The sequence below is a fragment of the Brienomyrus brachyistius genome, chromosome 14 (assembly GCF_023856365.1).
Source record: "Brienomyrus brachyistius isolate T26 chromosome 14, BBRACH_0.4, whole genome shotgun sequence".
Taxonomy (NCBI): domain Eukaryota; kingdom Metazoa; phylum Chordata; class Actinopteri; order Osteoglossiformes; family Mormyridae; genus Brienomyrus; species Brienomyrus brachyistius.
In genome coordinates, this window is record NC_064546.1 from 15,142,748 (window position 1) to 15,166,573 (window position 23,826).

The 23,826-nt window shown below is 48.4% G+C and overlaps 1 protein-coding gene and 1 long non-coding RNA gene across 8 annotated transcripts; one reads left to right on the top strand and one right to left on the bottom strand.

Moving 5' to 3' along the window:
* Nucleotides 1-1,512: 1,512 nt before the first annotated feature.
* On the top strand, nt 1,513-15,268 carry LOC125707296 (uncharacterized). 2 transcript variants are annotated; one of them, XR_007382254.1, is made up of 4 exons: nt 1,529-4,241; nt 4,501-4,658; nt 7,381-11,327; nt 13,853-15,268. It is a non-coding gene; the product is annotated as an uncharacterized LOC125707296 (long non-coding RNA). The 2 variants fall into 2 exon arrangements; XR_007382253.1 differs by lacking the exon at nt 13,853-15,268 and having other exon boundaries at nt 1,513-4,241; nt 7,381-7,676.
* Nucleotides 4,727-23,792, bottom strand: ston2 (stonin 2). Of its 6 annotated transcripts, none has more exons than XM_048974337.1 (9): nt 23,265-23,792; nt 22,159-22,311; nt 20,294-20,790; nt 19,491-19,655; nt 18,843-19,001; nt 16,657-16,806; nt 9,172-11,025; nt 7,315-7,517; nt 4,727-6,533 (listed from the first exon to the last, which is right to left on the bottom strand). In XM_048974337.1, the coding sequence occupies exons 4-9, from the start codon at nt 19,582-19,584 to the stop codon at nt 6,456-6,458; spliced, it is 2,538 nt and encodes an 845-aa protein (XP_048830294.1). In that variant the 5' UTR covers nt 19,585-19,655; nt 20,294-20,790; nt 22,159-22,311; nt 23,265-23,792; the 3' UTR covers nt 4,727-6,455. The 6 variants fall into 6 exon arrangements, with proteins under 6 accessions (XP_048830294.1, XP_048830293.1, XP_048830295.1 ...); XM_048974336.1 differs by having other exon boundaries at nt 19,766-20,790; XM_048974338.1 differs by lacking the exon at nt 20,294-20,790.
* Nucleotides 23,793-23,826: the final 34 nt, after the last annotated feature.

Here is a 23,826-nt window from a genome sequence, read left to right on the forward strand (position 1 = left end):
AGAGAAGGCACGGAAGCAGGGGGAGCAAGGACAGCCATCTTCATTTGTCTGGAGCTCTCCACCTCATTACGGCTCCCCTCTGCACTGACTGTAAGCATGTTTCAACCCCCCAGGCTATTTCTGTTACTGTTAGTACCATTGGCAGTGTCAGATGGCCAGGGACACTTCTGCCCCCTAGTGGTCATAACTGAGCAGTTAAGTCACCTTTGAAAGTATGACTGCATTACTTGAGCATAGAGTCACAGTCACAGAGAACTCAAGTGGTTGGTTGAAACAAAGGCATGGTCTGGATTTATGCTTTCTGGACCTGAACTTTCCACCTCTGTTTAAAAGAAATGACAAGTATGCATGCAAAATACAGAACTGACCTTCACAAATGGTGCTTTCTTGGCCGAGCAGATAGGTCTGTCATGTTCTCCAGAGAGTAGGCGTTCCATCTCCCTGATCCTGGGCACATGCACATGGGAATTAGACTGATGATCTTGCTTCCATCCAGGTCTGACCATATGGAAGAGCAGCAGAAGAGGGATCAGCTGGGACACATCGGTCCGTTTCCATCAGATATCCTGTCACACCAAGTGCATGGAAGCAGCCCTATATGATCAAATCAAGCAGCCCATTATCTCAGCTCCCTCCGGAGCCTGGCTGCACCATTTCTTAGCAGCAAAGTATCTGCATTAAGGGATTACGGGTATCTCTGGCCAACTTGGCGACTCCGCGTCGATAATCTTGTGCGAAAATAGCAGAAGGTGTCAGGTAAAGGACAAGCGGTGTTGATTTTTAACTTTAAAGATTGTAAATGAAAACGGCCGGGCTAAGCTGGCAGGGTGAAGGAGTTTGGGTTATTAAAACCAAACAAAAGCTAGGCTCTCCTCTGATAGGCGTAGCGCTGAACCTGACCCAGTAAGAGAGAGATCTGGAAAAAGAAACCGCAGGGGGTCCCAGGCCGTATGACTGCCTCATAGCAGCCCAGCACCGACCCCCATCGGGGGGCCGACCCTGAGGGCCAAGCGACCCAAATTCCCTGGTGGCAGAATCTGAGCAGAATACCAGGCAGAGGAAAACGTGGCAAGGTCATGCCGTAAACAGCAGGCATAAAGACGAAGTCAGAGAAGGACTAGGATGCCCCAGAGTGGGCAGTCACCAGGATGAGGTCCGTAACGGAGCCAAAGCAGCAGCAACAAGGCGGAGACATCAGGGCGGACACTGTCACCTTTCTGCAGTGTGGGAGCGAGCTGTAGGGAGATCACATGACCACCCTCAGGCTCCCATAAGCTCTGTAATTACAGTGCGCTCATCTAAGAGCTCCGTCTGCCCCGGGATGGCTGAGAGTCAGAGGCACCAGACAGAAATGAGCAAACTGGCAGCATGCTCTTCTCAGCCTGAATAAGCACTTTAACCAGCACAGACCCCCCACGTCTTCGTGCAGATGCTCATGACCTAAAAAAAAAAAAAAAACGCAACAAAAAGCAGAACCTGCTTACGAGGGAGCACTTTCAGGAGCTTAAAAAGTAAGCAAAACTCTCACGCCTCGGGGGTCCAGCTCGAAGCCTTTTACAAAACGATACAACAGACGTCCTCAAACTTTTTTGGACGAAGTACCATTTTGGATCAAACCAAAGCAGTCAGGTACTTCATAAGTACCACATAACAGAGAATATGAAATATATCTTAATAAACCTGGAACGATTAATTGTTTTTATCAATTCGATTCAAAAGGTATCATTGTTGACACAACAATGAAATATGTCCTCTGCTTTTAAGCCATATGTGAGATAGCAGCGGACAGCTAATCCAGCACCAAGGGAGCAGTACCTCACTCAGGGTGCCACAGCTTTACTTTGCTGCTTGGGGATTTAAACCAGCACTTTTTCAATTACAAGAAGCTGCCCGAAACATTCAGCCAGCACTGCACACCAAAATGCTCACACCTCCTCCTCGGGAAATCAAAGCAATACAGTTAAAGAGGATGTACAAAAAAAACTGACAGAATCACCCCCTGGGTTATGGGCCCAGCACACTTCCACCGTACTACTACTAACAAAGCCTGAGTGCGAAAGGACTCGAACCCACAAACTTCTGATCCAAAGTCAGATGCCTTATCCATTAGGACACACAATCAGCACATCATAAAAGGTTTTAAATTTCTACTTTTTTTCAGTGCACACAACGAAGTACCATGTTCATCTTGCACACCGCATGGGGGCACCACAGTTGAGAACCACTGCAACATATTGTGTAAATAGTTTATTTCCTCATGCAGGAAGGCACAGAATGGGTCAGAGTAGATTAGGTGTCCTGGTTGAAAGAGGGTGGACCAGTCTCTCAAGGTGTCCATAGATAGCCACAGGTCCCACTGCATGTGCTCTGAAACGATGTTCTGCTTGTTCGGCCAAGTGCTGATAAACCATACCCTACTCTACTATGTGAGACAGGACATGAAACAACTTACCCTTTAATCCCGTCAAGACAACAGTATTTTTCAGGAAACGTAGCAACTGATTGACAGAGCCCAGGACACGGCTGGGGTCACATGCCACTTGCTCCACCACAGCCAGATCCACCCCCACGCTCAGATTTGGCACTGTGCTTAAAAGGACCGCTCCCAAGATGTAACGGACACACTCAGGCATGCAGTCTGGGTAAAAATGCAGGCCGACGGTCTGCTTATATATGAACAGGGATAGCAAAGCAAAGCTAATTGCCATTCAGAGTCTCAGTGACTTCTCAAAGCACCGGGTCAGACCCTAATTACTGTGTCCCTTACAGAAATACTTCGGTCAGCTGGCTGGCGTGAGATTTTCAATTCGAGGCAAGTCTGCGCACCCATTAACAGGCATGTAACATTTTTATTACCTTGTAAATAGTCTGTAGGGTTTGCAAACTACCCCATCGCTTTTGATGTTGCTAATTTTAGGCTTATAATGGAATAATATAGATTTGCCGTAAAATTTCTTGCGTTTTAGCCTGAAAGCTCGAGTGTCATGCGTGAGAGCTGGCAACCCCGGGTCACCGTGAACTGAACGCTGCAGATGCCTTTAATCTCGTTTACCGCTTTCGTGGATAGTAAAGTAAAATAATGAGATCTGAAACTAATAACACAGTGCAGTACACTGGATCCGGAAAAGCAGTATTTGGAAACGTCTTTAAAATGATTTACGTGGCATCCTAGGGACAAAACCACACGATGAATTATTCATTATGCTTAGAATCTTTGAAAAGCACCGTCACCAATGAAAGCTCCCATTTTTGTCCAAGTGAAATGCGTTTGATTGGAAAAATGAAAACCACATGCAAAATAAAAAAAAAAAACGGCAGAAGATCAACCTCAATGGAATTCAAGCATTTTATGAGTACAGATCAACCAGCGCGTTTTTATAGATCCTGAACACATCGATTATGCTGCCTACAGGATTCAAAAATAAATGCTGCCCCCTTGTGGATTTATATTGAACTAAATAGGAAAGGATGGATTATTTAAAAAAACAAAAAAAAAACGATGCGTTATTTTAGTGACTGCAATCCCATATTGTAAACCATTTATTCATCGTTTGACTCATTTCTCTAACTGCACACTCTGCCTTTGCTAAAAAAGCCTTGGTATCGAACCTAAAATAGAGAGAACAGAGGCCGTTCTCAGCTTAACCAGTGGTCAGGTAAATAGGGCAAATATGCTGGTTATGAAAACACAATTAAATTGAGAAGGCAGATCCAAACATCTTAGGTAGAAATTATGCCAATGCACACCCACGATTCTTAAACAGGTTTAATTAAACTCTTTTAAAGAGCACATAGAATATTCAGAAATCAAGAACTGGCCTTCAGGCAGATCGACACAGCAAGTCCAGGCCGCATACAAGCAGATCTCTGCACACTAATGCAATCCGGGCCCGTGGCACTATCAAGGCAGCTGGCCGGCAAAACGGTGGAAGAAGCAGTTGCCATCTGTCAAAGCCTGACGAGGTGCTCAGGGGGGGCCGGGGTCGACTCCAACTGGAACTGCTGCAGCTGGATAACATTCAGCGCAACACAGGGCCCTCACCCGCAGCGGGATCTGGCCTGCACACAAAACCACCGCCCATTTGTCCCACGCTTCTACATGACAACAAGAGGCAGGTTTAGCCTGAATGAGGATGTATGGTTTTTAAAATAACACCTACGGCACCGCAGCTCAACAGGAGGACTCTCCATGTTGGCTGGAGCGGGGAGAGTGGTGATTCATCAGAGAACATCTGGAGAAGGTACACTCTGTCTTAAAATGTCTCTCTTATTCTAGTTGTAACCTTAGTCTACAAAAAGAGCACAGAGTGTTCCTCTGTGATATAAACAGCATGTGCTGTTGTAACCTGTACTGTTCATTAATGAGAGTTAATGATTTCATACTGATCCCACAGATTGAGGCAGCACGGCCATACATAAAAGTAACATTAATTAAGCCTGACCTCACTGAGCTGCTTGAAAGATAACCTACTGGTTTGGGTTCTGCGGCTGGATTTGCAGGTTGTTGTGGTGCCTCCACAACATTGCAGTGCTCCACTCAGTCAGGATGCTGAAGACCCTCCACCGCGGACCTGTACAGTGTGGGCTTAGTACAGACATCCGATCCTGGACAGGGGAAGCACCCGGGGTTCAGCTTGGAGTCACTGAGAGGATTTAAGGTGAATTGACGAGGGTGCTGGGTCAACACGGGGGACAGAGTCAACACAGGGACACACACCAGCCAGACTTACGTGAGAAGAAGTTCTCATTTATTTACGTGTACAAAAGAATGGCTTTTTCAGCAGATCCATAATCGCAAGCGTGGGTGTCATCCAGTGCAAACTATTTTAGCTCCACTGTGTCACCCCACCCATACAGCACATATGCAGTGAACACCCCGGGGAGTCACAGAAGGAGTTACACACACACGATTCTCGTCTGCAGAAAAGAACCACAACATTACAGCATCTCAGAAAGCCACAGAAAAGCAGAAGTGCCCTCAGGATTAACAGACAGTATCGTCTATTTCGAAACCACAGTAAGGCTACAATCAAATCCTCTTCCCAGTCCAATTGCATTTCAGCGATTTCAATCTGAAATCTAAATGACAGCATTTTGCCCAAAAAACGAGCCCTGGCCAACATCAGCTCAAGCAGTCAAAACAAAGGTCTTTCTCTTTTCGATTTTTGACATTTACATCATCAGTATAAAGGAAGTAGAGCATTAAGCTATGAGATGTGAAAACGCTAAGAGTTTAAAGTGAGACATCACCTTTCCTCAGTCATCCTCCCATCCCACGTCCGGAGCTTCAAACCCCATCTGTCTACCGTCATTCGTATCACCTCATCCGTGACGGAAGTGACAGGCATGATCTATTGGTTTTCTGTTCGATTGTGTTTAGAGTTAAAATTCACTATTAGTGTTCAACGTGTCAATCACTTCCATTTTTATTCACAAATGCTCTTTGCAGAATATTTTTAAATAATATTTATTAGCTTGCATTAGATATCAGTAGTTTTAATGCACGCAGTATATCTGAATTTAGCAGAAAGTTACAGTGAGGAGCAGAAAATTAATCCAACAGATATTTTCCTGCAAAAGTCCAAAGATGTCACACTTCATGTAGCTAAAGAAGTAATTATGTAATAAAGATTTGACATCAAAATCTTTATCAAAACAACTTAGTATCAAATTTTTTTGTAACTTCTTTCAAACGCACCCAAAATGAATAATTTTGGGTACTATGCTAGACCCCTTTATTTCCTGCTCAGAAGACAGGAATACATTCATTTCATCGGGTTAGACAATACATCTTAAAAAAGTTTGCATTGCTAGGTAACAGTTTAAGACCTGCCGGTGACTTGGCCCCGAAACATGCATCATTTAATCCGACTTCACACCTGGTTTAAAGCTCTAAGGGAGTTTAGACCCGGCCCCTTGCATCACTAAATAATTTTGAATTACATGCGATTTGAGGCACACGTATTTCAGCACACCGCAAATAAGGTGCAATACATCATTAAAACATGGGCCAGCTCCACATGTTGAAGGGTGCCTGACACAGGCAGGCACAGGAGAAAACTTTCAGCTTGAAAAACTTCTAAGACAAATGACCCAGCAGACTTACTGTACTTTACCTGACCTGTCAGTTTTGGTCAACTAAAGGTTCCCATATCTGAAGGTTGTGACACAATCTGTGGCAGCCTTGACGCGGCCAGATGGGGGCGCCATTTTCCTGTGAATTTATAGGAACAGCAGGAATATTCCTGAAATATTGTTCTCCCATCAGCCCACAAGCCTCTCTGCTGCCAATTGTTACGTAACCAGTGAAAGTTAAAGCTCTTCTTACGACCACTGAGTCTAAAAACACAAGGTTAAGGAGAGATTAAGGCCAATATCTGTCTTGTACTCTACAGTAGAATAGAGTCAATTGTCCAGAGTGCAAACTGGCTTTTGATCTTCCAGCCTAAGAGTCCTCATTGCAGAGAACATTCCCCAGGCCTCTCCGTGTGCAAACCATCCAACTTGGGGGTGTTTCTCTGCTCCATTTCCACCTGGAAGAGGAGAAGGTGCAACAAACATCAAGCCCTTGCTCCAAGCGCTTAAGCTTCCAAGCTTATTAATCATACATGACGATTTAATATGCTTCTATTTTTATTTAGTAGACAATGTACAAGAAAGGGAAGTAGCACATTAAAAGCATACACACAGTCATGGAGCTGACATAGGGTTAGATGTGGCTTGGCTGAGCCAACAGTGGATGCCCAGCTAGAAGATAATAGCAATACTGGATATGTTTAACAACACTGCATAGCACTGGAAGTCACCGTGCTGTAGGACATACTGAACCGTGTGTGCCTGTGCTAACACAGCCTTTGCACTGCACCGTCATGTCGGTGCAGTCTCCTCCCATGTATGCTGTCAACTATTTGCTACCGCCCGATTGCTGATCACGTGGCAATTTCCAAGTTTGCCACATACGCAGTGAATGCCTCTGACCATAAGATGGCGCCAAAACACAGGTTTCCACTACATTTCAAGTTCCTTAAATAAAAGTACCTGGAAATTACTGAGGCTCCTCCTCTGAACAAACTAAGAAGAAAGATACTGATCTCAAACACACACTCACACACATTCATACATACAGTACATACATACAAATATACACCTTTCAGATCCTGTTGTATGTGCTATATGTGCATAGATTTAATTCTAGAAGAGGAAGTGAATTGAAGCTTTAACTTTCGATGCAAGATTTTATGTTGTAGCACTTTAGAAGGTGTTGACGGCACCTGGAAGGTGTGGTGTTATTAGGAGGCAATATGCACACACTACCTGGTACAAGAAGTGTGCCTTATAATTGACCCACTTCTTGACGTCAGTTCTATCTCCCACCGACAGAGATCGCACAGTGGTCCTGGATGCTGAGGCAGCTGGCATGTCAAACTCCACTTCCAGGTGGCGGTGGAACTTGGTTGGGACCTCCCAGTCAGACCCCAGCTCCAGACGACAGAAGAAGGTGTGGGGGTGACCCAGAGCTGGAGAACATTGGAGAGAAGGGTTACCAGGATCAAGGGCAGGGAAGCTGGATGGTATAGCTGCACAAAATGACGCTTCATGAACCATTCGCTGTATTTTCTGACCCCACTAGATGGAGCTCTCTGCTCAAAAAAAGGGCCCAAAGCAAACCAAGAGCATATATATAGCAATATAGCAAATGCTTCATGAAGTGTCATTTCGTGCATCACTACTGGATGAATGGATGCCCTGCGTGCATCTCAGTAAGGAATCAAAGTCTTATTTTAAGGGAATGAGGCCAAGTGTTGGAGAGATACAAATCTACCAGACTGTGCTGGGTGAGATATTTTTGGTAGAAAAATACCAAGCATTCCCGGGTGCGTTACCTGGAGGACAGGAACCTACTGGCCCAAAGTTAGAGTGAAGAACAAAATATACGTTAGGATATTCTAACGGAGTAGAATATACTGGGTCAGTTATACTGAAGAGCAGAACATACTGCTTGGGATATCCTAACTGGACAGAACATATGGAGTCCAAATGCACTCAACATGACATCTTGTTCCTTTATGTTCCTCCATCTCCTATGGCTGTGAGGCAGCCATTAATGTGCCTGCTGGTTTATATTTCAGGTCATGAGATTCAAGGGTGCCATTATATTACAGCGCAGATCCTCAAAACTCACCAGCAAAGTAGTCAAAGGTGACTTGTGTAAGCTTCCAGGATGGCCTCATCCTAGGCCAATCTGATGGCCGACATGTCGTCAAGCGAGATCGTGGGCAGTAAGTTAAGTGCTAGACGACACTTGGACTCTCAGCAGATAAGCTGGAGATATGCAATCATGCGCGATCAAAGTACCTCACAGATGGTGAAGAACATTTTCTACTTTTTTTTTTTTTTTACGTGGAACTAGAACGTGAAACGTAGGCCTCACAGGATATGTTCTGCCAGGAAAGGCATAAAAAAAAAAATCTTACAAAAACATAGCTGCTAATCACACTCAGGAGTGAACCACCAATCGGCAAAAAGTTGATGAAGGGTAACAGTTGCCTTTTGTCCAATCACACACTAGACCAGGGGTGGGCAATATTATCCAGAAAGGACCGTTCTGTATGTGGGTTTTCACTGCAAGTCCTTAATTAGATCACTAATTAGAGGACTGATTGGCTGAAGAGTCCTCACACCTGGATTTGAACAGCTGACCTAAAGGTTATCCAAGAGACCTGCATACACACCGGCCCTTTGCGGATAAGACTGCCCACCCCTGGACTAGACCCTGGCCTTTTGCCTGTCTAATCACACAGCAGAGGCCTTGGCCCATTGACCTGGAAGTAAAAACTCACAAGGCAGTGATTTATGTGAAACTGAAGATTAGAACCGGTTCAGGGTAGACTGCTCCTCTCCTTCTTGCTCCATCAGTAACACAATACATCGTTGTCACTACTTCATTCATAAAAAAAAATTACAACAAACCATCCATTTTCTGTATCCTCTTATCCTAACTAAGGTCGCGGTGGTCTGGTAACCGTCTTGCATTTTCACATGTATCCTCTGATTTTAAGCACACAGCACTGTAACCTTGAACATTACTGGTGACTTCATGAAGACGGACCACTGTAGTAAGTAAACAGGGTGATCAGCATGGTTTTAGCAGAACTGGTTCATCTGCCCTACCTGAATTCTTATCAGGGAGAGAGTTTATCCTCCACACCACAGCCCTGAAGGCATGCTCATATTTGGCTGTCCCCAGCGTGACCCGCATGGCTGGCTCCTGCCCTGATGTGATGGTGGACCCAAAGTTGGCCCCCTTGTTGAAGCGAGCTTTCAGAGACTTCTCGCCCCCCAGGCTTTCCCGCCTGAAGTTCTTGGCCCAGAGCTGGGGGATGGGATAGCGGATCATCACATTCTCACAGGGGATCAAAGTGAGGGGATCCCGGTTGGAGGAGAATCCAGTTGACATTGCCAGCCAGGACTGCAGCTCTACCTCCGCGCCCTTGACGCTGGCCACCGTCCTCAGAGTGAAGGGCAGGCTCTTCTCAGCAAAGAGCGAACAGAAACGGAGCAGCTCGAACCTGCGACCTGCCGGGGGTGTGAAGGAAATCGTTCTGGTGCTCGTGAACTCTTGCTTGTCTGCGCTACTGTGCAGCCGGCAGTCTCGGAGTCGGACCCAGCGTGTGGTGGTGTTGGGGATGATGTCATGCAGGGATACCACCTCGTTCCCTTTCACCTGGACGTCGTTGAGGCCAATCTTGCAGGCTGGTGACCCCGACGCAAACGCCAGCACATAAATGTGGGTCATCACCAGCTGCTGCACAATCCTGCCATCGGCCTTGGACACAACACCATGGAACTCATCTCGTACATCCACGAAGACCTCCTCCTCCTGGTAGGATGGGGAACTGCTTGGAGACTCTTGTTCCACAGGCAGCAGCATCAGCACATCCCTCAGGGCATGGGTGAAGCTCAGGAAGTCTGAGTAGTTGACGGTGCCCAGTTTCACCAGCTGATCCTTGGCAGGGGCATGCACCACGGTTACCTTGGACTGGATCTTGCGTTTCTCCTTGTAGGTGACGTGATCGATGCTGATAGTATGCACCCGGTCACTTTCGTTGTAGCTCTGAAGCTTATGCTCGGAGAGCTCATGTCGGCCGTCTAGCTGAAACTCCTTGAAGGGCTTCTCCAGACCCTTCTCATAGAAGAGCTGCAGCCGCCCGGCGTCAGACACCTTCACAAAGATGGGCCCCCAGTGCCGGGACGACATGATGTTCTTTTTCTCTGGGATGCGCAGCATCATGGGCCAGCCATCCCGTGGGGTCATGTGGGCCGGCTGATACGGTGGCTCCTCCAGCTCCCCAGGCTCCACAGGGTCGTCCGGCAGCAGGGCGCTCTCCTGCTGATCTGATTCTACCATCCACAAGCTTTGCCCACCTCTCTCAGAGGGGGGCCAGGGCAGGACACCTCCTCTAGCTGGGGTGTCCAGCTCAGTTGACAGGGGTAACAGGGATTCCCTTTTAATATCTGCGGTGCTAGGAGGGACTGGAGGAGAGGTGCAGGACTGCTGGGTGTTCTCTAGATAGCAGCCATTGTTCGGTGTCACCTTGGCTTCTACTTGCTCCTGGAAAAAGTCAACGAAAGGGTTGATTGGAGATGGCTGCACATGTGATAGACCCTCGTCCAGGAAGGGGTTCTTCATGCTGGGCAAGCCAATGCTCAACGGGGGACCGTCCAAGGCGAAGAGAGGACGGACTCCTTCCGGTGTCAGGTCCAGGAGGTGCTGTATTGCATCTCGGGTCTGGACAGAAGGGGGAGAGGCTACGGGGTTCCCATCGACCTCCGACGTGGAGCTGTCATCGTGGTTGGACTGCGGCAGGCCGCCAGGACGGCAGAAAATAGGTCCGTCGTCATCGAAGGTCACCCAGCTGGCAAGGCGGGCCACGTGGCTCTCCGATTGGCCGTTCACGTGCTTGGGGGCCGGTGGCCAGTTCTGTGATTCCATGTCTATGCCCTCATCTTGGAAGGTGGAAGAGTCTACAAATCAAAGACATGGGCATATTAGAAACCGCTATAAACTAACCTGGACAATAACAATTTTCATTGGGAATTAAAAATGATAATCATTATTATTCTCCTTATACGCTCTGGTGCCCCCCAGCCACTACTTGCTGTGTTTGCAGGTTGCCCCCCCCCCCCCCTTTGCCGGGCTGGGTGTGGCGCACACACAGACTGCCTACGCGACACGTGAACCAGACCAAGGCATGGTTCATTTTGGTTCCTGCGCCTAGTGCCGATTTTTCGCTGACTAAGGAGGTCCTTTCAACAATATGTGGGAGGTAAGCACACTGGTGTTAAGCTTTACTCAGAAATACAGCATCCAGTAATGTGCCCTAATACCAGGCTGCCTCCTGTCCACTGTGACAGGACTTAGAACTTAGAAGTAATATCAGAAAACTAAAAAGTCTCTGCAATCAGTCCTTGAGCAGCCGGAAAAGCTCTTCATATTCCTCTAGAGCAGTGGTTCTCAATCTCGGTCCTCGGGACCCACTGCCCTGCTTGTTTTCCAGCTCTCCCTGTGTGTAGGGCAGGGATAGCTGGAAAACAAGCAGGGCTGTGGGGCCCGAGGGCCAAGTTTGAGAACCACTGCTCTAAATGAATGTGGCTCACTTAAGTGCGCCATGTCATATCACAGACATAATTACAAGTTCTGCATGTTACACATGTGGCTTCATCTTAAAAAGGATTGGGAGTTTTCACCCAATCCCCCTGCGAAAACACCCTTGTTCTGCGGTGCGAGATCAGGCTGTTCCTTCATTTGAATTTAATACTTTTTACCAATGGAGGGGAAACATCTTCACCTGTTGCTAGGCACCGGCATTCCGCAGCTCGGCCCCGAGATCTCCTGCCCTGGCAACAAAGCATGACATGAATTCACTGCCAGGACAGGAACAAAAGGGCCAGAGACAGGCAGCTTGAAGCAGGGCCGAGCCGCGCGGATTCAGCACAACGGACGACTCTCACGGTCCGCACACAAGCATTAGCTTCTGGCATGTTCACAAAGAGGAACAGAAAGGCCAGGCATTAATATTCAGGTCACGCGACGCCAAGCGGCTGGAGACAGCCACGTCTCTGTGGCTTACTGGGGGGAGATGTCACCTTTCTCATACACTTCCAACACACTGTTTGTCATCCAAACATGCATTCAGCTGTGCTTTGCTCTCTGCTCTGTCGAAACATGAAGGTTTTGCACTTTGCAGAAGTCTCCCAGAATTCTAAATGGCAATTTTTCTCGAGAACAACAGATTTCCTAGATCTTACCAAGGAAACACTCATGAGGTCTCATGAATAAACTTCTCTATCCACGAGCGTCACCGTTTGCTAATCAGCCAGGAGAAAACAGGATGTCAGCGATATGCCGACCACAGAACATGTCGCTACCCGCCGTCCAAAAGGAGGCCCTAACACGTTGCGAAATTCCAGGGAAGGAGAAGCTGTCGCCTTCTCAGCCGTGGTGTGGGAACAGAGCGCCAGAGCCCGCACTTGTTCATCCTGACCTCCGCTGGCTGGAGCGCCCCCACCCACTGACATCAGGCTGCTGTGTGTTTCATTGGGGAGGGGAGAGCTTTCAAATGGGGCAGCCACACCAATTTACGAGCCACCCAGGGAAAAAAAATAAAGAAAAAATGAGCATGTTGCTAGGCACCGCCTTCTCTCCAGAGGGACAGACTTAAAGAGAAAAAAAACCCCCAAGATTAGCGTGACAGCGGCGTGCGGGGCCCAGCCCAGCCCAGACCCGAGCCTCAAGCAGAGACATGTTGGCCGTCCGGCTGGCTGGCTCGCTCACTGTCTCCATTCAGAGCAAAACGCATCAAATGATCAGGACGGCTCGGGGGCGGGGGGATCTCGGAATGCTGTAAACGTCTCATAAACTCGCAACCTCGTGTTGCCAGTTGAGTCGTGTCCACACAGGATGGCGCTGCAGTAAAAACACAGAGAGATTTCAAACGCATGACTTGCTTTAAATGTCGACTGCTGTTGGGAGTCCATCAGTAGCTGTGGGCTGAGTCTGAATACAAAAAGTCTGCAAAGAGAGGAGCTGTCCATTCAGCAGCCTCTCTGAGGGACCAGACGTCCCATTCAAGCTGGGTGTCCTGCCCACTCCATGCCCCGCTACATCTACAGCTCTGGTCCAGGCACTGGTCCGCTCATGCTTCCCCACAAAACCCTACCCCGTGATCCCCAAACCTAAATCGAATTTGAGCAGCTTTGGGTCCCCCGGCTCACTGAAAGCAGACGGCAGGCTTACCCCCGGAGCTGGTGGCACGCGAGGGGGCCGTCAAGGCTTGGACAGAGTGCCCCGACGCCACGGTGCTGGAGGGGGGGTCATGTGACTGACTCAGTGCCCTGCATTGCTGAGCAGGGACATGTCAATGCCTGTCTGCTACCAGCCCCGATCCTGACCAGCATGGCCTCCCGGCACGGGAACCCGGCGAGGAGCAGAAAGCAAGGGAGCATGCTGAAGGGGGGGGGGGGGTGGGAGGAGGCTAAAGAAATCACTAGAAAAACAAACCATGGGGGGGCTGGTATTACAAGGTGAGAGGGGTTTCCGGCGGGCTGCCCAGTAACAACACTAACTGGAATTTATAATCAGACTAGGCTGCTGTGACACGATTAATGAGGTCAAGTGTAAGTTCACACGGGCCAGAGGATGATGGAAAGTTACGAACAGACCGACAGGCTCCTCCTTAAACCATGATTCAAGATTCTGTCCCACATTGAAGCCTCTGACCATGTTACCGCAACAGTGACTGAATTCTTTTTTTTGGTTTCCTGACAGAATCCCTTAAAAACTACTTTTCAGATTCCGGACCCTTGCCTGGGCAGCGGCTACATGGAGACACCATAACAGGCCGCGCTGAAAACGTGAAGACAGGAGCTGGCCGTCGAGATGCGTGACGGGGGCCTTTAACTGACAGCACAGGTGTGGTTCTGGGCTGGGGGCAGGGGGCAGCAGGGGGTCACCCTTTGATAAACATTGTGACAGCCGTACTGCAGGGCTGCAAGACCGATCCACAAGCCTGCTGGCCTCCCAGGACATGGCATGTGAGCACAGAGAGCACATCTTCTCGGCTGAACCTCAGCGACTCATGGGGGTTTTGATAAACAAGCTCAGAGCCACCAAATCCCACAGCCGCTTGATATTCCTGCCGGCAATGACTGGCAGCTCAGGACCACACGCCCTGGCAGGCTGGAACTCAGATCCAACACCAGCTGCCGTGTCCCTTTAACAGCGCCATCAGGCCGGCTTCCGCAGGCCCGCCCTGGGCCGCTCAGTCTGCAAACAGGCATGGTTCCTCCTTCTGACACAACAGGCCTGATGACAACATCCTGAGGCCTTACCGCTTCCAGCATAAACACTGGGCTAGCCTACTGGTCTGAGACTCACTCGATGACATCATCTCAGAGGGGATCACAGCACAGCTGCTGGGTTCTCAGGCCGCAGGAAACACGAGGAAAAGGGGGGGGGGGGGGGGCAGGTTCTGATGGATCCACACCCTCAACCCCAAACCTAACCCCTAAATCCAACACAGAACACATCATAACAAAACAAATGCTGTGGCTCCATTTCCATGGCAACATCGCTCTACGGCAGCGAGAGTGAGGGGAGGACATAGGAGGCCATGAGAAACACATCCAGCAACCTGCAGTCCTGCAAGTCCTCATCACCGGGTCACCAGGGAGTTACCTCAGGACCCTGCTCTCTGCATCATGGGACTAACAGTCACGTTTTAGGGTGCATTTCCACTGCACCAGGTACCGTTCTTTTTGTACTTCAAAATGCAAAATGTGGCTGTACTAAATTATAGGGCTGGACAGTGTGAGATAATACTAACATGGCATATTAGACATGTGCGAGAGTCAGCCGGTGTGAGATCAGGCTTTTCCATGCCTTCATACTGTACGGACATTATAGGGCGCGGGGTGTAAGTTTTACTAAAACATTTTTACTTTGCCACCAAAAACAAAACTTAGCAAGGCAGTGCAATTTTAATGATCGTTCATTTTCAAGATTATCTAATGCAGGAGTGGGCAATCTAATCCACAAAGGGCCGGTGTGTGCAGGTTTTTGGGATAACCTTTAGGTCAGCTGTTCAAACCCAGGTGTGAGGACTCTTCAGCCAATCAGTCCTCTAATTAGTGACCTAATTACGGAGTTGCAGTGAAAACCTGCACACACAGCGGCCCTCTGCGGATAAGACTGGACGCCCCTGATCTAGTGTATTGTTGAAAAGTCTAAAAGTCTAAAGTTCAGTTTAAAGTTTACTGCCGCTGATTTTGCATGAGCTCTGCACCTTCTCAGCCAATCGTTATTATTTTCATTCATGCAGTTTAAATCACTCAAAACAAAATCACAGCCTGACATCTGAACTTTTTCCAGTGTTGCGGCAGCTCTAGAATATTATAGGAAATACTTGTTAATTTCTTGTCATGCCATGCAGATCATCGTCTGGTTCTTCTCACCAGATTGTAATTACAGCTTGGGTTACTTCATTCGTCCATGAATACTTTTACTGTATTACTAATTTTTTTTTATTATTTTAACTTTGTTTATCATTGTGTTCTGGGTTCGTAACTTTTTTCAAGATGCCCGTTGTATTGTGTTTCAGAAGCAGGCTATTTGCATAACCAATCAAAAATAAACACACGGAGTACACCAGAAAACCAGTGACCCCTGTTTCAATCCAAGGGGTCGATGTGGACATAGTGGAGGACTACAAATAACTCGGAGTTTACACTGACAATAAACTGGACATGGTTAGAAACACAACTGCACAGTGCAAAAAGGGCCGGAGCCGTCTCTATTTTCTGAAGTCCTTTAACATCTGTCAGACTATGCTCAGCATTTCCTATGACTCTGCGGTGGCCAGTGCCAGACTCTACACTGTTGCATGCTGGGGCAGCAGGCTGAGGGTAGGACTCTCTAAAGGGAGCTGGACTCTCTAAAGGTGGTGTCGGAGAGGCGGATGTCGTCCAAGATGGACAATACCTCCCACCCACGCCATGACGTGCTGGCCAGTCACCGGGGCACGTTCAGCGAGAGACTAAGATTACCGAAAATCACCGCTGAAAGACACGATCTGTACAGCCTCCAAGTCCAGTTCAGGTATGGTGTATGCGTGTATCAGTCTCATCACTGACGTCATTTGTGTTTCATATTCAGGCAGGATATTAATTACACTAGATGCGTACAGTGCCTGAGTTCAACTAACTGTTGTTAGTCATTAAGCAGGCCCAGGCATGGTTAATCATGCTGTGCCCGGGTACAGTAGGAGCAATCACACTAGTCAAACGTGCTCGGGCACAGTACGGATCGGACAGTGCGAGTACACCCTTAATCAGCATGTTGGTTCCTCCGCTTCGGCCCTATCCTGCCCACGCAGCTCCCCCGGGTTTTTCAGCACCGCCTGCGGGCGAGGCTACCTCCCGTGAGCGACCGGGGGCTGGTCTGCCAGGACTGTCACATGCTAAGTTTACCGCCCACGAAGCCAGATGAACTCCTTCAGCAGGTGCACAGTGACGGTCTTTGTGTAGCAGAGAGAGACTCTTACCAAAGGAAGGAGGGAAAGTGTGTGTGAGAATCATGGTGGGTGGGGGGGTACTCACTGGGCGAGTGTGTGAGGGAGGATGTCTGGCTGGGCAGGGGGGGCAGGTCTCCCAGCGAACTGTGGTCTTCTGACTGGCTTGTCCCACTGCTCTCTGAGGGGGGGTCGCTGCTCCAGAAGCTAGGTGAGGAGCACACGCTGTGTCGGGTGCCTGGGGTGGGGGGGGGGGGGGGGAGTACAGTGTGAAACAGCTGCCTCCCACAGGGCTAGCGGAGGACATTCTTTTCCCACATGGACACAAGAATCCAGTAAATAGGCTGAAGGAAAAGCAGGGCATGTGAGGTGAGGCGGAGTCATCGAGATGCCATGAGATCAATCAGCTCTCTGACACCCACAGTTCCGGCTGCTGAGCCATCTGTCAGCCATCGTCCCCAAACAACAACAGACACTGGCGAGGTATGAGAAACCTGCCCAAATTGCTGTTTATCATGGAGTCCGATTCATGTTCAGCCCTGCTGTCTCATTCAGTCATCAGCAAACCGACGCTTGTGTTACACGGAAGAGCTTCACATGAAGAACTGTCAACTCAAAGTCAACACCAAGATTTCTCAGGGTGTGGCCTGCAGAAAGACAACTATATGACTATAATCCATGACCAAGCTCCAAGCCAGTCAGGCAGGACAGCATGAACATCCATGAACATCCACACTGAGTTCCTCCAGCATGTTCTTCACTCTCCCATCTCCCAAACTCATTGTTAACGGCCTAACAGCCTCTTAACCATGACAGCACACACCCACCTCAGCTGACTGACTAGCAATGCAGTTTATTGAGATCTCCATGGCAACAATGTACTCTGCCTCTCTAACTGTGAGTAGAGATGGGCGGTGTTGTTATCACCCTGCAGCGTAGTTGCTAGGGTCCTGGACAAAAGATGACCACAGCTCTTACTACTACGAACATCTACTATTTCTGGCTTTGCATAATTTCTGCACTAAATGTCTGCTGCTACACATCTATACCATATTTATTCTTCCAGATGCATCTATATCGCCATTTCCATACTTATACTGACATATTCATATTTACACATATTTATTTTGCCTTAATGTCCTATGTCCTACGTGTTTGGCCTATATCCTGTTATTGTCCTATGTCCTAAGTGTTTATCCTTTGTCCTAAGTGTTTATCCTATGTCCTGTTATTGTCATATGTCCTGTTATTGTCCTATGTCCTAAGTATTTGTCCTAAGTGTTTATCCTATGTCCTGTTATTGGCCCATGTCCTGTTATTGTCCCATGTCCTGTTATTGTCCCATGTCCTAAGTATTTGTTCTTTGTCCTGTTATTGTCCTATGTCCTACGTGTCTGTCCTATGTGTCTGTCCTATGTCCTACGTGTCTGTCCTAAGAGTTTGTCCTTTGTCCTAAGTGTTTATCCTATGTGCTGTTATTATCCTATGTCCTAAGAGTTTGTGCTTTGTCCTAAGTGTTTGTCCTATGTCCTGTGATTGTCCTATGTCCTAAGTATTTGTCCTTTGTCCTGTTATTTTCCTTTGTCCTAAGCCTGTTATTGTCCTATGTCCTACGTGTTTGTCCTATGTCCTACGTGTTTGTCCTAAGAGTTTGTCCTCTGTCCTAAGTGTTTATCCTATGCCCTGATATTATCCTATGTGCTGTTATTATCCTATGTGCTAAGTGTTTGTCCTATGTCCTACGTTTTTATCCTAAGTCTTGTTATTGCCCTATGTCCTACGTATTTGTCCTATGTCCTGTTATTATCCTATGTCCTAAGTGTTTGTCCTTTGTCCTAAGTGTTTATCCTATGTGCTGTTATTATCCTATGTGCTGAGTGTTTGTCCTTTGTCCTACATGTTTATCCTAAGTTTTGTTATTGCCCTATGTCCTACGTGTTTGTCCTGTGTCCTGTTATTGTCCTATGTGCCAAGTGTTTGTCCTATGTCTTATTACCATATGTTGAATTACCCAGTCTGTAGTAGGAACCATGCAAGTAAACATCTCATTGTACTCAATGATTTTACCAGTACAAATGTCAATAAACCTTTTGAATTCTTGAATACTTTGAATCCCAAGGTACCTGGTTGCTCAGGGGGTTACTGAAACCACGCGAAGTACAGCATCATCTGCGCTGACAACTATTACTCTCTGTTATGTTCATCACAAGATGAAAACACCTGTTCGCAGACGGAATCATTTTGTGTTCCCGTGGTATTCTGATAATGTCTCACCTTTCACTTGTGGTTGTGAAGGAACAGTTTGGGTCATAGGCCTATCCTCAAATTGGGCCCAGACAGTCTGCCGTGTGGACACACCCACTGCAGTCCTGCCCCCATGTATGAGGTATGGGGCTTCAGTGGGGCGGGGCTTCACTGCACTGCCACCACCGTCTGAGAAGGTCAAAGGGCACAAACAGGACACCATCAATAACACAGTCATTCATCTTGCCAGCTTCAGCGCTGCAAAGACGCAGTGTCTAAAAATAACCTCTTGGACTTTCTGTTGCCAATATATTTCCCGTATTATTTCCACAGTCCCTACTGCTAAGTTATTTTGATGGGCACCGTCGTGTCCCCAGCCGTGTCAGAAACACGGGGAGACCGATTGTATGGAAGAGAGACGGGGTCTGTCCTGGGAAGCCACGTGTCATTTCAGGAGCGTCACCGTCACAGGTCCCAGCCTTGAATACACAAAGGACTTGAAAGGAAATCCAGCCTGGCTTTTTTTCTCCCACTCACGTTCACTGCATTCATTTCCTGAGGCAGGAAACGTGCCGTAATGGGCGAAGAGAGCAAAGTCTAAACGTCTAGAGCAATACCATGCGAGACAGGCTGAAACTGGCTGCAGGTGTGTCAGGTAACTGAGCCCCGGGGCCATACCTGGGTGGGGCTCCAGGCCGGGAGGGCTGGGGTCGTCATCTGTAAATACCACCCAGCCAGGTCGGGGTGTGGAGACACTGCTGGGGATCGCCATGGAAACAGCAAGGGAGGGCCGGCGTGTAAACTCAGGGACGACAGCTCAGGCGCAGTGTGTTGCTGGAGAACCTGAGTGCATGGAGAAGAACATGGCAGCTAAAGGAAGCCCACCACCGTAAGCCATTCCTCCAGCACCAAAGAGGGGGGGGGGACTCGAAACACTCAGATCAACTCCTTACTTAAGTCGAACGGATAGCTGGGTCAGTCTGTGACCCAACACACTCAGGATAGAACCACTTTCAGGCAGGATATGCTGTTTCGGAAAGAAGATGAAGCCTGAACCAGATAAGGAGACCAAGAATCCACAAAGCCCATGAGAGTCTATGCACCATGTGACAGGCCATGTGACAGGCCATGTGACAGACCATGTGACAGGCCCCACGGTCCCACTCCCTCCATGCTGATGACTTCCATCTTCAGCCATGGAGCAGCATGTTCAGTGGGAGGATCTGGCTCACTGTGGCAACGGGAAGCTGCCACCACACTGCAGTACACATTTACAGTATTTGGCAGACGCCCTTAGCCAGAGCGACTTACATAAGTGCTTTAAGATGCTGGGATGAATTTTCCCGATACTAGCTCAATAAGGACCCAAGCTATGAATACCATCTATCCGAACACTGTTGAGAAAGTTCAACAAAAATTTTTTTTTGTACACATACACACACACATACGGAAAAGAGCTGAGTAAGAATACAGAGTACTACTTCAGGTATTTCTGAAAAAGGAAAGTTTTGAGTTGTCGCTTGAAGACAGCCAAGGTTTCCGCTGTTCGGACATCAAGGGGGAGTTCATTCCACCAACTAGGTGCCAGGACAGAGAAGAGCCGAGATGTGTGTCGTCCTTGTGCCTTGAGGGGTGGTGGGACCAGTCTAACAGTGCTGGAGGATCGGAGAGATCGGGGTGCAGTACAGGGTGTGATGAGGTCTTTTAGATAGGATGGTGCCAGACCATTTTTGGCTTTGTATGCGAGCATCAGTGTTTTGAATTTGATGCGGGTGGCTACAGGAAGCCAGTGGTGAGAGCGTATCAAAGGAGTGGTGTACACTGAGCCTTGCGCCACCAGGCAGGACGATGATGAATGCAAGCAGCACGTCAACTGGATCGCCAGCAGCACTTGGGTGGCACGGAGCCGTCAAACGCAATCCACGCACTGCGTGCTTAGGCCAAACCCGGCACCTTTTCTCTGTGCATCACTGTACACCTACAAGAACAGATAAAGAGTCATTTCATTTTCCATGTCTAAATAAAGAACAATGGAAGTGCCCCTCCACCATGGCGAACTGGCAGGAAACACAGAATCCTAAGAGGAAGCAGTCCCTGTCTTTCAGCGTCCCGCTATGACAAACCGTGTCTCTTTTCCACACATGCTCTCATCACCAAGTTACAGACCCGGATCACACTAATCATACCTTCACACAGAATCAACAGGGCTTTCCTCATGACACAACATGTCCAACTACCACATTTACCGAATTTAAAGCTAGGTCTGGATTAACTCTACGACACCAGGCATGAGATTTTTCAGCATGCTCTTTGTGTAATTCAAAGTATATTCAAGACGGACACAGGTCGTGTTTTTTTATGAACAAGACGCGTCACATCTGCAGTTCGCTTTAATGAAAGAGTGTATATTCTCCAGGTTTCCACAGGCCGTGGGACTTTATCTCTGCGGGCGCAGGGGCAGAACACGCAGCGGAACTGCAAACCGAGAGCTGCCAGAGTGCCTGCATTTTTATAGATTTCACTCTTTCCTGTTTTATAATCGTCACCGACTCCTTCTCAAGGCAGCAATGCTGTCACCCCCATTACCACAACGACCGTGTGCATGTTCGTAAAACACTGTTAACACATAGGGCCTTAGACTCTGCATTTAACTCTGTCATTCTCAATAACAGCGTAAAATCTATATGCTTTAGACCAGGTCCACAAAGACAGGATCATTCTTAGCTGCAGTCTGACTGTCACCCCCCCCCCCCCCCCCCACCGCCGCCCCAGACGGGCCCCGCAGGCAGTTCAGACCGAGGCTGCAGCCCACAGCCCTGATCTGGTGGACACACTGCCAGAACCCTCTCTTGGTCCATTCTCACTGGTGGCCAAAGGAGGGCGCCATCTGGACTCTCAGGTAACCTAACCGTCTGACAGCTGATCATTGCTGTGCTCCTCCTCACCTGTGGAGAAGCACACTCCTCCTGTTCTCCTTTTCCCATAGGGGTGCAATGAACTCTCACATCTTGTTGAGCCCAACACTGATTGGGTACCAGCTTCCTTAATGTGAAGCAGCAGTAACACTAGGTTAAGGTGACTTAGTCATTCAGGTGACTTAGACCGGTGCAATGGGGGATGGGTGGGGGATAAATACTGAACACACATTAGGTAAAGAACTCACTGAAATTAAAGAACAAGGCTGAGCGCACATAATGAAAGCTCACATCTCCACACCCCCCGCCCCCCGAGGGCCAAATCAGCAGTCTTACTAGGATACAGCTCGTATTTTGTCAAGCTTCTCACATACAGCTCAAGATCCCACTACAAAGAGCCAGATGGTAAACTGTCAGATGAAGAGACAGACCTCTAACTCTGAGGGGTGTGTTGACGTGGATCCACACAGGGCGAGTGGCTGGCTCGAACCCGGAAAACAGAGCAGGAACTGAACAGGACGTTAACGCGGCCGAAGAGAATACAGGCGGATTGTGTCCTGCTGGGACCAGTCCAAGCTGTGACTCTGAAACAGAGCAAACCATGGACGGTGTGAGACCATTACTAAACACAAATAGAATCCCAGTCTCAGCCAGAGAACCCCCCCCCTCCCCTCCCAGGAGTGGCCCCCACATCCCTACCATGTGGAGGGCAACAGCTGAACAGTCCACTCAAGGAGCACAAACAGACCCTCTCCTCTCACCTACTACCAATACAAGTTAACACCTCAACATGTGGTCACACCACGGAGCAGCAGCAATCTCAGATGGTGGACAACTCTGAGATCACCCTAACCCTGACTGATCACCAGGAAACAGTCGTAGGAGTAACACCCCACACACCTATCCATTAATCTTAAGGGCTATCCCTATGCTTATGAGGGCTGTGCAGAAAAGTCAGCATTTGTGACACATATTTAACCTAGGCAAAGTACAGGTCCACTCGAATTCACACAAAGGCGTTGCCTACAGATATGCTTTCATGTGTCAATATTTAGACACCTACTGTTTAGAGTTTAGCGCACTAGTCTTATAGTATATTAAACAAATTCAACCAAGTTTTGAGACTAATCACACTTTGACCAGTAGTGACGCAATCCTACCCCAAGTACCATCATGAAACTGTGACACCCTTACCGTAAGACTCCCCTCCCGATCACCCACCTCCCACGTCAAACCATCGCAGGCGCCCGACGTCCACAGGTAATACGGATACACAGAAACATCCATCCATCCATTTTCGATACCGGTTTGTCCTTGCACGAATGTACTCCTGCATGTACCTCGCCGCCGGCCCAGTTAAAGGCGATGACCGTACGCACATTTCCCTCGAGTTTTCTAGTTTGTAATTCGTCACCGATTAAAAAACACGTACGTATGTTAAGCGGTTAAATGCTCTTGGATGCCGGTTAAAGGTGCGGATTTATGCATAACTATAGCGATGAAAATCCGCGACACGTTTTGCAGCGATCGTAAATACCTCAGGCAGTATAAGGCGCTTTCGGCTCCACCGCTTCCGAGAAGCGCAGCACCCTCCGCATGTGAGCTCCGGCAGAGCGCCGGGTCCCGCACTGTACGGACGCACTAGGCGCACCGAGGCCGGCTAGGCATCGGCAAGCCCGGCAGGCAGAGAGGCAGTTCCCCTGCCCGACTGATTCTGGCTCAGATTGTTGGTCCACCGAAGCCCAGCTTGATGTTACGGCTGCATGACCGGTATTCCGGAGAAGGCTGGGTGCACGGCGGACCCTGCAGCGCTATAAGCCAACAGCTCAGTCCTACAGCCCGACGTGTGACACAAATGTGCCCGGGCAGGTTGCTCTGACAAAGTCTTCACATCAGCGAGCTTAGGAGACACTCTAACCAGCCTGATACGATATTTATAAAATAAACTCAGAAAAACTTCAATCCGGATTGATACCATAAACGACACTTGTCATCCACACCCAGTCCGCCCCTAATTTCTTCAGTTATTCCCGTAACTTTTATATGAAGTAGCTGGAGGTGGGGCTGAACTTGTCAACAAAACTGGGATTTGAGAGTGC